The sequence below is a fragment of the Solanum verrucosum genome, unplaced genomic scaffold (assembly GCF_900185275.1).
Source record: "Solanum verrucosum unplaced genomic scaffold, falcon-dt-bn FXZP01000253.1, whole genome shotgun sequence".
NCBI classification, from domain to species: Eukaryota; Viridiplantae; Streptophyta; class Magnoliopsida; order Solanales; family Solanaceae; genus Solanum; species Solanum verrucosum.
The window spans coordinates 467,671-480,728 of NW_026019984.1; the positions used below are offsets into that span (position 1 = coordinate 467,671).

Consider the following 13,058-nt stretch of genomic DNA (forward strand, 5'->3'; position numbering starts at 1 on the left):
TGTTCATGCTTCAAATGTCCAGTTCTGAGCGTATGAAATGTATTTGTCTTAATGGATATTTGCATACTACAACCTTGGGTCCTACCCCACCCCCCCCTTACCCCACCTCCAAGTGTGTGGGGTGTAGTGTTGGGAGGTTTACTACAAAAAGGCCACTATCAATAACATCAATATATACACAAGCAAAGTAGAAGTTAAGCAACTACTCAACACACATTAGAAAAATGGAGATGGAGAAGTTGGAGAAAGAAATGAAGCAATCAAAGTTTAAGAAAATTTGTGTGTTTTGTGGGAGTAGTCCTGGCAAGAAGAGTGGCTATAAAGAGGCTGCAGTTGAGCTTGGGAAAGAACTTGTGAGTAAAAATTCTCTGTTTATTTTTTAAAAAATCTGCTTTCAATACTTTACAAGAATAGACTAATTGTTGCACAAATGATTTTGTTTCCTATAATTATAACTAGGAGAACTTAGGACATAACATTAGATGATTTCTTCGTATTTGTCTTAGTTTTGATGGACAGAGTTATTTGATACTTATGTTGGTAGGAAGCAATTGGTACCCCGTGAAATAATGTGTAGATTGGTCTGAATATAAGTTGTGCAGACCCTTCACTTTTAATATTGTGTCCGTGTTGGAGTTGGATTCTCCAAAAAATACTACTTTTGGATAATTCAACACGAACATATTGACATTTTTAAAAAGTCTAAACAACATAACACGATGGCTATTAAAAAAGTGTTGTGACTCGTAAATCTTGATTCATCCTATCGGGTGAAATTATGTATAAATTGATTCGAACACCATGGTTATATAAAAATAAGTGATTTGAGTTTTGGTTCACCATGTTATAAATTCATGTCTCAAGGCTCTACACTTTGAAAGAACATTCTTGAAACTTTTCTAATTGATATTTTGTAACAAATGTGTCATTAAGTTGTTTTACAAACATAAGGGGCCAATTTTATAATATTCTTTTCACTCTACCCCACCCCTAGTTTCTTGGTTAAGTTTCTAAAGAACTATGATTGTCCACTATTTGTTTAAAGTTGATGGTATATCATAAACAATTCGTCTATCTTTACGAGGTAGGATAAAAGTCGAGGGATTACACTAAATATATTGTTGTTATATCATCGTCTACTTCAGTTTTATGACATTACTATTCTTGATTGTACAAAAGGTATCAAGAAATATAGACTTAGTTTATGGAGGAGGAAGTATTGGCTTGATGGGATTGGTCTCTCAAGCAGTTTACAGTGGTGGTCGTCATGTCCTTGGGTGAGTTTCTACGTCTACATTATCAGATCACTTAAAAGATCATTAATACGTATAGTAATATTTTATAAAAAGTCAAACTTGTAATATCAAAAATAAGATAAATTACTTGCTATGATCACACACACCCCTGACTTAAATTTTTATCATGTTCTTGTATTCAGAGTGATTCCAAGGACACTCATGCCTAGAGAGGTATGCTTTTTTTTTTCCTTTAACATTACTAGTAGCATTTTGAAGTTTTTTTTTTTTTTTTTTTTCTGTTCGGATTCTTTAAAATATTGTTGCATTCATGTCAGATTCTCAAAAATATACTTTCTCCGTTTCTCCTTCTTAGTCAGTTTTAAGAAGAATATTTTTTCGTTTTTTTACGACTCTTTAATTTTAACTTTTCTCGTGGCATGTCTGAAACTACTACATTAAAGTATATTTTGATACTCTCCATATCTTTAATTTAAGACTATATGATTCAAAAGTCTTCTTTATTTTTCTGATGATATTTTTAAAGATTTCGAACAACGTAGGTGAGGAGAGGAAAGGAGAAACATAAGATATTTAGAATATTTTTTGGTTCTTATTCTTTGTTGATCTTGTGGTAGTCTATTAGTGGAATTTCAACCTCATCTTTATTATCTTTGGACATGGTTCTTGCACTTGTCGGTATGGGACATACCCTAAAGTGAAAAAAACAGAATTTTTATTAGTGTTTAGTTTGGTTGTTTGTGTTTAATTTGTTTTCCATCTTTTCTTCTTTAAAATCCATCCTTTTCCTTGTCCCCTTCCTTTCCTTTTCCTTTCTCCTGGTCCCCCTTATTGTAAGTAGATGGGTCCTCTTTGCAACTTTAGACATAAAAAAAGAAGGAGAATCTTGGAACCTATAGGGTATGGGTTCGAGTTGTGAGGTAGGTTGTCTACTTCACACTTTATTAGGTGTGTCACTTCTATTGATCCTCTGTGAACGCAGGATATTTGTGCACTAGACTGTCTTTTACTGTGTTCTTGTACATGAAGGGGAGCAACGTAAAGTTGTTTCTGTGTGACTTATAGGTTATAAAGGGTGCGAGTCGTGGGATCAATCACAAATGTTTGTGTCAGGGTAGGTGTGACCCTTCTTCTAACCCTGTGTGAACGTAGGATGTTTTGTGCACCATGCTACTCTTTACTATGTTCTTGTATATGAAAGGGAGTCTTGGAGTAACCTATAGGTCACATGTTCGAATTGTGTACTTAGCCAGTGATGTTTGCATCATGATAGTACAACGTCCTTTTGAGTGCAAGCCTTTCTAGAACCCTACTTTAACACGAAATACTTAAATTGTACTTAAAAGTCACAAGAAGCAAACAAAATGATCATTGAAATTTCACTAGTTCTACACAGCATGACCAAAATCACATGAAATGTTGAGTCCACTAATCCCCCACCTAATTTGTTGATTTAGCTAATCATGGTCCATTTATTAAGTCTTCTAATCAAATGGATATTCAAATTAAACACTATAATGATAGAAAGTTACACTTATTGCCTTGCTCTCACATGATGAGACTTGAGTGAGGAGGCTACTCTAGAATTTATATGATAATCTCTTTTTTTGTTCTCCTTCCCTTTGTCGTGTACTTCACATTCATATTCTTTCAATTTTGTCCTATTCTTGTCACATACTCCCTCTGTCCACAATTGTTTGTCAGGGTAAGGTCATGTACATCCCTCAAGGAAAATTTAATACAAGATGTAGTTTGACTAATATAACCCTACTATATCAACAATACCAAAAGTCCACATAACATTTCAATTGAACTACACAATCATTAAGGGCAGAATTAGAAAAAAGTGACTAATTATTTCTTGATTGTTTAAATTGACAATTAATCTTGGACATCTATTTTTAGTATACCTGCCAAACAATTGTGGACGGAGGGAGTATATACAATTTCCTAAAAACACCAAAAGATATTAGCCTTGCTGCCAATAAGTAAAGTTGAGAATTATTAGGTGATTGTTTTCATATTGTTCAAGTTTTGGTGGACAAAACTATCGGTATCCGTGTTAATGGGAGGTAACAGATGTCCCATGAAATTAGTCGAGATATATAACTCAAGTTAGCTCAGACACTATATATCTAGTGTAATCTCACAAGTTGGATCTGGAAACAACAAGATATACGCAGACCTTACCCCCGTATCTTTGTGGGATAGAGACGTTGTTTTTGAAACCTCAAAAGGAATGTTATCGAAGCAGAAGTGAAGGAAAAATATAACAACGGAATAGCAAGATACAAAACAAATGAAATAAAAAATAGTACCACTCGTAGAATAATTAAATAAAAGTTCGCTTAGACACTCATGATTATAAAAATTATAAAGTTACCATTTGGTAATGACTATGCCTTGCTTTAGTGGGAACTAACAGATATCTCGTAAAATTAATTGTGATATGCATAATAAGTTGATTAGACACCACAATTATACAAAAAGACCCTCACCAATCCTTTTGGATTGACTTGGTATGTGGTGTGTCCATTTGCAGATAACTGGTGAAACAGTAGGAGAGGTAAAAGCAGTTGCAGATATGCACCAGAGGAAAGCAGAGATGGCCAAACATTCTGATGCTTTTATAGCTTTACCTGGTTTGTTTTCATTATCCTTTCCAAGATTCTTGGCCATCTCTACGGATCCTACTTGTCGGATTATACTGAGTATGTTGTTGTTCTGCTCTAATACTAGAGTTTCAAAAAGAAATCTGCTATGTATATGTTTAGGAGCAGAGAGTCGAGAAGGACAGGAATTTGAACTTTATGGGTTCTGAATTCTCGAACAACTACCTCAAGTTTTAGTAATTGGTTATTGAGTTTGTACTTTAAAAAGAAGCACAGTCTGGTGCACAAAGTATCTAACGTTCATACAGGTTCTGTAGACAACCTATCCTAATGTAAACATTAGTAGTTGCTTCCATGACTCAAACATGTGATGTATTAGTCAGGTACAAACAACTTTACCATTGCTCCAAGACTCCTTATCTGGTTTCTAAATTTATACATATTTTAGTAAATATTTTAACACGTATACACAATTTGAACCAAACTACTAGATTTATCCACTTGTGGTTTCTTAACTAAAAACTCAAATAGATAAAAAGTAAAATTTCTTGTTTTATTTGTAGGTTAAAAAACATAACTATTTATCCATTGCTTTGAATATATAATCAACTTAAAATTGTTAGATTAGATGATCACACGACTCAACGTGTCATAATGTTCATAGGTGGATATGGAACTCTAGAAGAGCTTCTTGAAGTCATTGCTTGGTCTCAACTTGGAATTCATGACAAACCAGTAGGACTATTGAATGTTGATGGTTACTATAATTCCCTTTTAGCCTTCATAGACAAAGCAGTGGAGGAAGGTTTCATCTGCCCTAACGCGCGACAAATCTTTGTATCCGCGCCTACTGCTAAGGAACTTATGAATAAACTCGAGGTAAATTAGCTTATAAACACTTTTTAACGTATCTACGTGTTTGTAAGTGTGCTCGAAATGCTTATAACCTTACAAGCACTTTCAGTTTAACCAAACTTTTTTATAGTTATATCACTATAAGGACATTTTGGTCATTTCAACAAAAAAAAGTGGTTATCATTTATCAACACATTTTCTCACCCGTGATACTTATTACTCAAGAATCAGTTTAAGTACTTTTATCAAAACACGCAACTTTTTACTTATAAAAGCAGTTTCAATACTTTATCTTTATCAATGACTTTTAATCAGCTAATCCAAACGAGCTCGTATTATTTTGCAGGACTACTTTCCTAGTCAAGAAAATGTTGCATCAAAACTTAATTGGGAAAAGGAGGAGATAGAAGAGTATATTCCTCCACCAAATGGAAGATGCCATCAAGCTAGTTTAACATAAATGTTAAAAAAAGATCAAAGTTTAGGGGGAGAAATTAAAATCAGCAGTTTATAATATATAGTAATTTAGACTGCAGAAACAAGTGCTCAAACAATATTATTTCTCTGTTTGAGGATTTTCAATTGACATTGTATCATGGAATAGGGATAGTGTCAATTCTCTTTTATTTATGCAAATTATGTTAGTACTTCTCCATTTCTATTATTTGTCTACGAATTCAACAGAATTCAATAGTTTTGACTCAAATTTTGTATTTATATTTTAAATCCGTATAAATATTTATCAAGTAATTAGTAGGTTGCATTTTCTTGAATCTAGAACTCATAAACTCAAAACCAACAAAGCTATACCGGGGGGGGGGGGGGGGGGGGGGGTAAATGAAAAATCACTAGTTTTGTTAGTCAGTCCATTTTTCATGTGCGCGAGTCCAATCCCAATTTCGTTGATTTATCGAAATTTTTGCTTTAAAGAATACTTTTAAGATTAGTAGCTTTACGATAAATAAGACAAAAGAGCAAGAATATATAAGTAAGATCAGTTGCTAGTGACTAGAAAGGCAAGCACTCATGTTTCAAATTGGCAAGACAAGAAAATAATGAAACCAAGATTTTTTTCATATTATAAGTTTAACAGAATTTAGTATTTTCGATATATAATATAAATAAATAGTGAACAAATGGAAAATCACTAGTTTTGTTAGTCAATCCATTTTTCATGTGCGCGAGTCCAATCCCAATTTCATTGATTTATCAAAAATTTTGCTTCAAAGAATACTTTCAAGATTAGTAGCTTTACGATAAATAAGACAAAAGAGCAAAAATATATAAGTAAGATCAGTGACTAGTGACTAGAAAGACAAGCACTCATGTTTCAAATTGGCAAGACAAGAAAATAAAGGAAACCAAGATTCTTTTCATATTATAAGTTTAACAGAATTTAGTATTTTCGATATATAATATAAATAAATAGTGAACAAATGGAAAATCACTAGTTTTGTTAGTCAATCCATTTTTCATGTGCGCGAGTCCAATCCCAATTTCATTGATTTATCAAAAATTTTGCTTCAAAGAATACTTTCAAGATTAGTAGCTTTACGATAAATAAGACAAAAGAGCAAAAATATATAAGTAAGATCAGTGACTAGTGACTAGAAAGACAAGCACTCATGTTTCAAATTGGCAAGACAAGAAAATAAAGGAAACCAAGATTCTTTTCATATTATAAGTTTAACAGAATTTAGTATTTTCGATATATAATATAAATAAATAGTGAACAAATGGAAAATCACTAGTTTTGTTAGTCAATCCATTTTTCATGTGCGCGAGTCCAATCCCAATTTCATTGATTTATCAAAAATTTTGCTTCAAAGAATACTTTCAAGATTAGTAGCTTTACGATAAATAAGACAAAAGAGCAAAAATATATAAGTAAGATCAGTGACTAGTGACTAGAAAGACAAGCACTCATGTTTCAAATTGGCAAGACAAGAAAATAAAGGAAACCAAGATTCTTTTCATATTATAAGTTTAACAGAATTTAGTATTTTCGACATATAATATAAATAAATAGTGAACATGTATTTAATTTTCCGTAACAATTAAAATTACGAATTCAAAACTTTAAAAATGCAATTAGTTAAATATTAACAATTTAAAAGATTTATCTCATAATTTAAATTTTACATTCATCTATGATTCTGATATGATGGTACATTGTCTACACTAACCATAGACTCTTTATTTTATTTTGAATTCAGAAGGGTTTATTCGAGTTATATTGTTCTACATAAATTTTTAAAACCCGTTTTGAGTGAGTAATTTAAGTTTCACACCTTTTTTTCCTTTTGAATCAATCAAAGTCAAGTAGAGAATTAAATTCAATTGTTTTATTTGTATTTGTAGCAAAAAAAACTAGTTAGTTTATCAGAATTGGAGCTAATTTATTTAGTGATAAAGTAGATGCTTATATGATGTAATATTGAAATCATGATAGATTTGCACAAAACCTCAAAAATAATGGAAAACAAAGGCTCCTTTTCTTCTTTTTTTTGTCCTTATGGAACTCTGACTCAAACCAATAATACAACATGTATAATCTTTGATCCTTTTGTTTGTGTACCATAAATTTTATTCTGTTTGAGGCACACATATTGTCAGTTGTGTGAGGCCCTTTGGCTGCCATATTATACTTATTAATTATTTTATTTCCTTACTTTTACTCTTCCAATTTTAATCTTTTCTTTCTTACTTGCATTTTTCTCACCTTGCTAACTCTTAGCCTAATTTTGTTTTAATATTATAAAGAAACTTTGGAACTCAACTACAGTACTTAATATATTTTTTTTATTTTTATATCAAAGTTAAATTAAATTATATTAATTTGATATTTTAAATTAAAATTTTAAATATTCAAAAGCTATACGAAAAGTACTATAAATTGCAAATTTTCGCTATCAATATGATAAAAAATATATCGTAAAATATTAGTCAAAAATTTTATCGTTTGAATTAAAAAAGAAAACCATGACAACTAAAAGGGGACGAAGAGAGTAGTCATTAATTTAGTTTTTGGGATTTCAATTTTTATAATTCTTAATTATCAAATATGTTTTCATTTATTCTATAACCACTTAATGTATTTGAATGCTTAATATTAATATTAATATTATTATTAATAATAATAATAATATATTAATGATATTAAGCACTTAGTTATTTTTTTTCCATATTTGTTAAATTCTCTATTTTTGTGGCATTTATCCAATAATTATTTTCAATATTAAATTTGTGTTTTTTCGTTCAAGATTTTCTTTATATTTGATGTCTTAAAATGTGAAATGAAACTTTTTATAGATCAACTTTTTTTCTTGTGAGTTACGAGAATTAATGAAAAAAAAAACTCAAATGGATATATGAAAAGCACATGCCGACAATAGTAGTATGACTATAATTTTTTTTGTAATGAGAAGTAGGACTACAAAAATAAGAGCTATAAAAACGTTGGTAAAAAATAAAAAAAGGTGCAAAGATAAAAATAGAAAAGAGGTTTTGCAAAGAAAAAAATATGCAAATGAAAAAAAAAAAAGTTTGAGAAAATGAAAGTGTGTGACAGAAAGTGTCACAACAAGGAAAGGGGCTCACAAAGACACTTGTCAAAAGAAAATGGTGCCCTCATACAACTCTTGTTGGTTGTGTCTCAAACACCATAACAATTTTCGTATACCATATAGTTCAATATTCTTTTATATTTTTTATTGATTTTTCACTTGAGATTTTGTATTCGTATCAGGACTTGATTAAATTTGAATTCACGTATTGCAGGATTCATTTTTAAAAGGCGATACTCTAAATATAACTATTTTCATTCTCAATTCGAACTCGAAATTTCTGATTAAGGTCATATTGCCCTATTTTGTATATGCTTGTTGACGATGTTTCTATAATATATATATAACATAATCTAGATTCTAGATATTGTTTGATTGTGTGGATTTAGATTTAGATTTGTTTCTAAGAGGACCAGCACTAGGCTAGACTTATATATATATAGTCTCAATTTATTTGACATTTTTCGTTTATGAAATTTTAAATTTTTTTAATTTGATCGAAAATTTGGACAGAATTATTTACATGTTTGAAAAGCACGCTCAAAGAATTATTTATTTAGCTCTCGAAATTTGAAAACTATTACATAAATTGAGACAAAGGGAAAACTATATGCATTGTTTGTGTATGTAGGGGACGGAATTAATCGGGAAGAGATTAGTTATTACACAGTGATTAAATTTAACTCATGAAAATATAACTCGATCAAATCTATTTGTGATGATAATTTGACTAAAATGGTCATGGGGTACTCAAATATATACTTGAAAATTCTGCATAAGTTTTGGTGTGCCGCAAGGCTATATGCAAAAGAGTTAAAAAAAGGAACAATAACAATTGGACACTAGGCATGATTTATGATGATTGGACTTTGCATAACTTCTAAAAATTTATTTGTAAAAAAAAAAAAAGGTAGATGTGGTGGTGGGCGGGGGGGGAGGGGGGGAGGGGTTGTAAAAAGTGAAGAATATTCAACTAAAAACAAATATGATCAATGTTGTTGCTAACTTAAACTCAATCATAAGTATTATCTTAATGATGATGAGTGTGTTAAATAATTACAATTATCACTTGGCATATTAGTCAAAGATATGAATTATGATTACCTAATCCTTAACTTTATGCTCAGTTAAGTGCCACAAACATCATAAGGTGAAAAATTAGAAAAATGAAACATGGAAGAAATAATTATGGTGTTGAGTGACATGTGTGCAAATGATGTGGCAACGCCTAATCAAAACAAGAACCAATCAAAAGTCGTTACGTATTCAAATGACAAAGCTTGACTAATCGCAAGCAACCTTATTATATGTTATAAACTTGATGACTTACATGTATTAATCAGAATTAAGCAAGAGAATTCATTTACACTTGAACGACATATATTCCCTACCACTATAAATAGGGGTTACATAACTTTTCTTAGGACATTCAGAGCATTATTGGAGAAAGCATTTTGCAGTCGGTGAAGGTACTCAACACTCGATTCTTAGATACATCAGAAAGAGGTTCACATCATTTTAAGTTCGAGAAATATGTTGTCTCATTTTTTGAATCACGAAGAATTTAGGAGAGAAGAATCAAGATAACAATATAATTGCATGAACTTCAAATTTTAAAAAAGCTAAATTCATAATAAATACTAAATACTCTGTCCAAATAGGACACCCCATGATTTTTTAACATTTAACATGTAAAAAATGAAAAATGAAAAGAAGAAGGGATTAGTGTAAGGGTCATAAGGCCCAATGGCCAAGAAAAATAAGTCCAAACTGGGGCAAGACCCAATCCATGTGCTTATGAACAATTTTGATATATATTCTATCTTAAAGAATAATAATTTTTCACTTAAATTCAAAGTTAATGTTTGGTTATAAAGTTTTCAAATTTAATTTGGAATTGGATTGGATTCCGAATTTGTTTTTCAACTCCATCTTCATTATTTTCAAATAATGTGTTCTCCTCCTTCCTTTGCAAAAATATAACTAAACATAATTCTATCTTCAAATCCAACTTCATAAATTTAAAAAAAAATACAAAATCCATCGGCAAACATCTACTTCATTTTTGTATCCTCGTAGTCTAGATCTTATTGTCATTCTTAGACGTATTACATGGAATTCAAATTACAACAACAATAACATACGTGTAATTTCATAAGTAGGATTTAAGAAGTTTGGTATATATATATGTATTGCCTTGTTCATACTCTGTGAAGGATAAAAGATTATTTTCAATAGTTGAATTTAAATTGTTATTAATAATTTTAACACATATATTACAAAGAAATATTTGGTGTACGAAATATATGAAAAAAAATCAAAGATTTATTATTATTATAAAGTTAATTCACCTACCAACCGCACTACTGATTACACAGTGGTATTTTGAGTCACTTTTGTCAAATGGACAATTCCCATTTATACAAAAAAAAAAATATCAAAGTTTCTTAGTGATCCTAAATAATTATAAATAAAAATAATAAGACAATTATGAAATCTTCAACTTGATTTAATTAATATATAGATAGCGTGATAATGCAATGTCCTAGACCAATTAATACCCAAACTTTATTTAATATGTATAATATATTTTAGATATAATAGTATTAATCTTCTTATTATTTCAAAATAATAGTAACTTTTTCCCCAAGTCCCAATGTAATTCATATAGTACCATGACTAAGTGCCCCTAGCTACCAATAATTGGAGTACAATACAATTTTGTTGTATACTCTAATAAATACGATTCAATTTCAAACAAGGTGGAATCGATTATATTACTTTTCATTGTTTATATCGTTCTATTTAAACACATCTCACTTTAAAAGAGGCTCTTCGACCAAGAATATATATTCTGATAGAAAGTTGACTAATATAAGTATAAAGACAAAAAGAAAAAAAACAAAAAAAAAAAACAAAGGCCACATTATATGATTTTTACACTAATTATATAACAATAAAGACAAGTGTTTTTGACCTTAATATAGGGAACATTAGGATCAAATCACCCTATACATATATTTATTATATTATTTATGACATAATATATAGTATGATATATAAAATTATTTCCTTTGAAAATTAGAAGGACATAGAAGTTTCCTTATAGCATGTGAAATGCCTCGAGATGATATATTTAAATTAGGAATAACTCCACTTATATATTATCAAAAGATTTATAGCTAACATCCACTTGAGGACCAAATTCTTTCATATTGACCAAGAGGTTTATGTATATCTAAATAGAAAAATAAAAAAGTTTAGACTATATGATTTCAAACACATTATTAATTGCTATATATATATATATATATATATATATATATTGTTAGGCCATTTGCATTATGCAACTAGGCAACGCCTAACATAAATTTCATGTATGTGTAGTTATCCATATGATTTTTTCAACTTTAATTTTTCTGAATATCGGAAATAATCTATTTACTCTTCATAAAAATAGAGGTAAAGGTTGTATATATTATATAATAATAATAATAATATATATATATATATATATATATATATATATATATATATATATATATATATATCTGAAATTACAATGGATATGTTATTGTTATTGTTACACTGATAATGTAAATGAATTTTCATAGATAAAAAGTAGCAGAAACTATACATTATAAATTGCATCAAACTCTAGATATAGGCATAAAATAACAAAACTACAAAAATTATACCTTCAAATATGAGTTATTAATCCAAAAAAAAAAAAAAAAAACTACATATTATAACATGTTAATTTATATATACCGGTAGTGTAAAAATTTTACACTATTAATCTATCACGTATATAAGTCAAATCCATTTGATAATAATTAGAGTTTCACATTGATCATGAAATTGTACGTAGAGAATGGATCTCTTCACATGTACCTACCGCCCACTTAATTATGATTAGGGAATTATGGCATCCTTTTATATAATAATAAAAAAAATCTACACTAAAAAATAATTAATAATATTTTTTCATTTATTTTTTTCTATATTCTATATAGGGTCAAACCCTAAAATCTTTCTCAAGAGTCAATCATGTACTTCTATACACTATACAACAAAAAATACCAAATAAAGCACTTTGGAAGTCAATATAATTTTTTGAGGAAATGATTCGACGCGAGAATCTGTTTGAATTAGCTGATTAAAATAAAAATTATGTGTTGAGAATTATTTTTAAATGTTAGAAATTGATTTTATAAATTTATGTGTAGTTACCTGTTTATTCAGAAGTAATAAAAATAGTTATTGTATTTCGTAAAAATATAGATTATATCTGAAGAGGACAATATGTCTATCGTTGGAAAGGGGCATAACTCGGCGTATTCAAATTAGAAATCGTCAACACAAACACAAATGAAATACTCCTTTATTGAGGAGTCGTTCTTGCTAGAACCGCACTGATAGCGTAATTATTTTTTTTAACGTTATTAGTCTAGTTTAACATGTCATAGCATGTAATACGTTTGTCTTATTTTTCAAAATAGTAATTATTTTTAGGTGCCCGACCAAAAAAAATTGCACTCTTAGTTATATAAATTAAAACCATTTTCCAATTACTAGAGGTTCTACGTAACTTATTTTTTTATTTTTTTTTAGCTTAAGAAAAAATATAATTATAGATCTAATCGTTGACCAACACATTTTTAGTTTTATCTATTTTACGTTGACTTTTTCCAGCATGCATTAATTATTAATTTCACAAACAAATTTAATTTTCACTGTTTTTATTCCTTTGTTTATTATTGCAATTA

The 13,058-nt window shown here is 29.3% G+C and overlaps 1 protein-coding gene across 1 annotated transcript; it reads left to right on the forward strand.

Moving 5' to 3' along the window:
• The first annotated feature begins 201 nt into the window (after positions 1-201).
• On the forward strand, positions 202-5,483 carry LOC125818044 (cytokinin riboside 5'-monophosphate phosphoribohydrolase LOG1-like). Its single transcript, XM_049497551.1, has 6 exons — positions 202-353; positions 1,180-1,277; positions 1,439-1,469; positions 3,799-3,898; positions 4,533-4,747; positions 5,070-5,483. The coding sequence occupies exons 1-6, from the start codon at positions 225-227 to the stop codon at positions 5,181-5,183; spliced, it is 687 nt and encodes a 228-aa protein (XP_049353508.1). The 5' UTR covers positions 202-224; the 3' UTR covers positions 5,184-5,483.
• Positions 5,484-13,058: the final 7,575 nt, after the last annotated feature.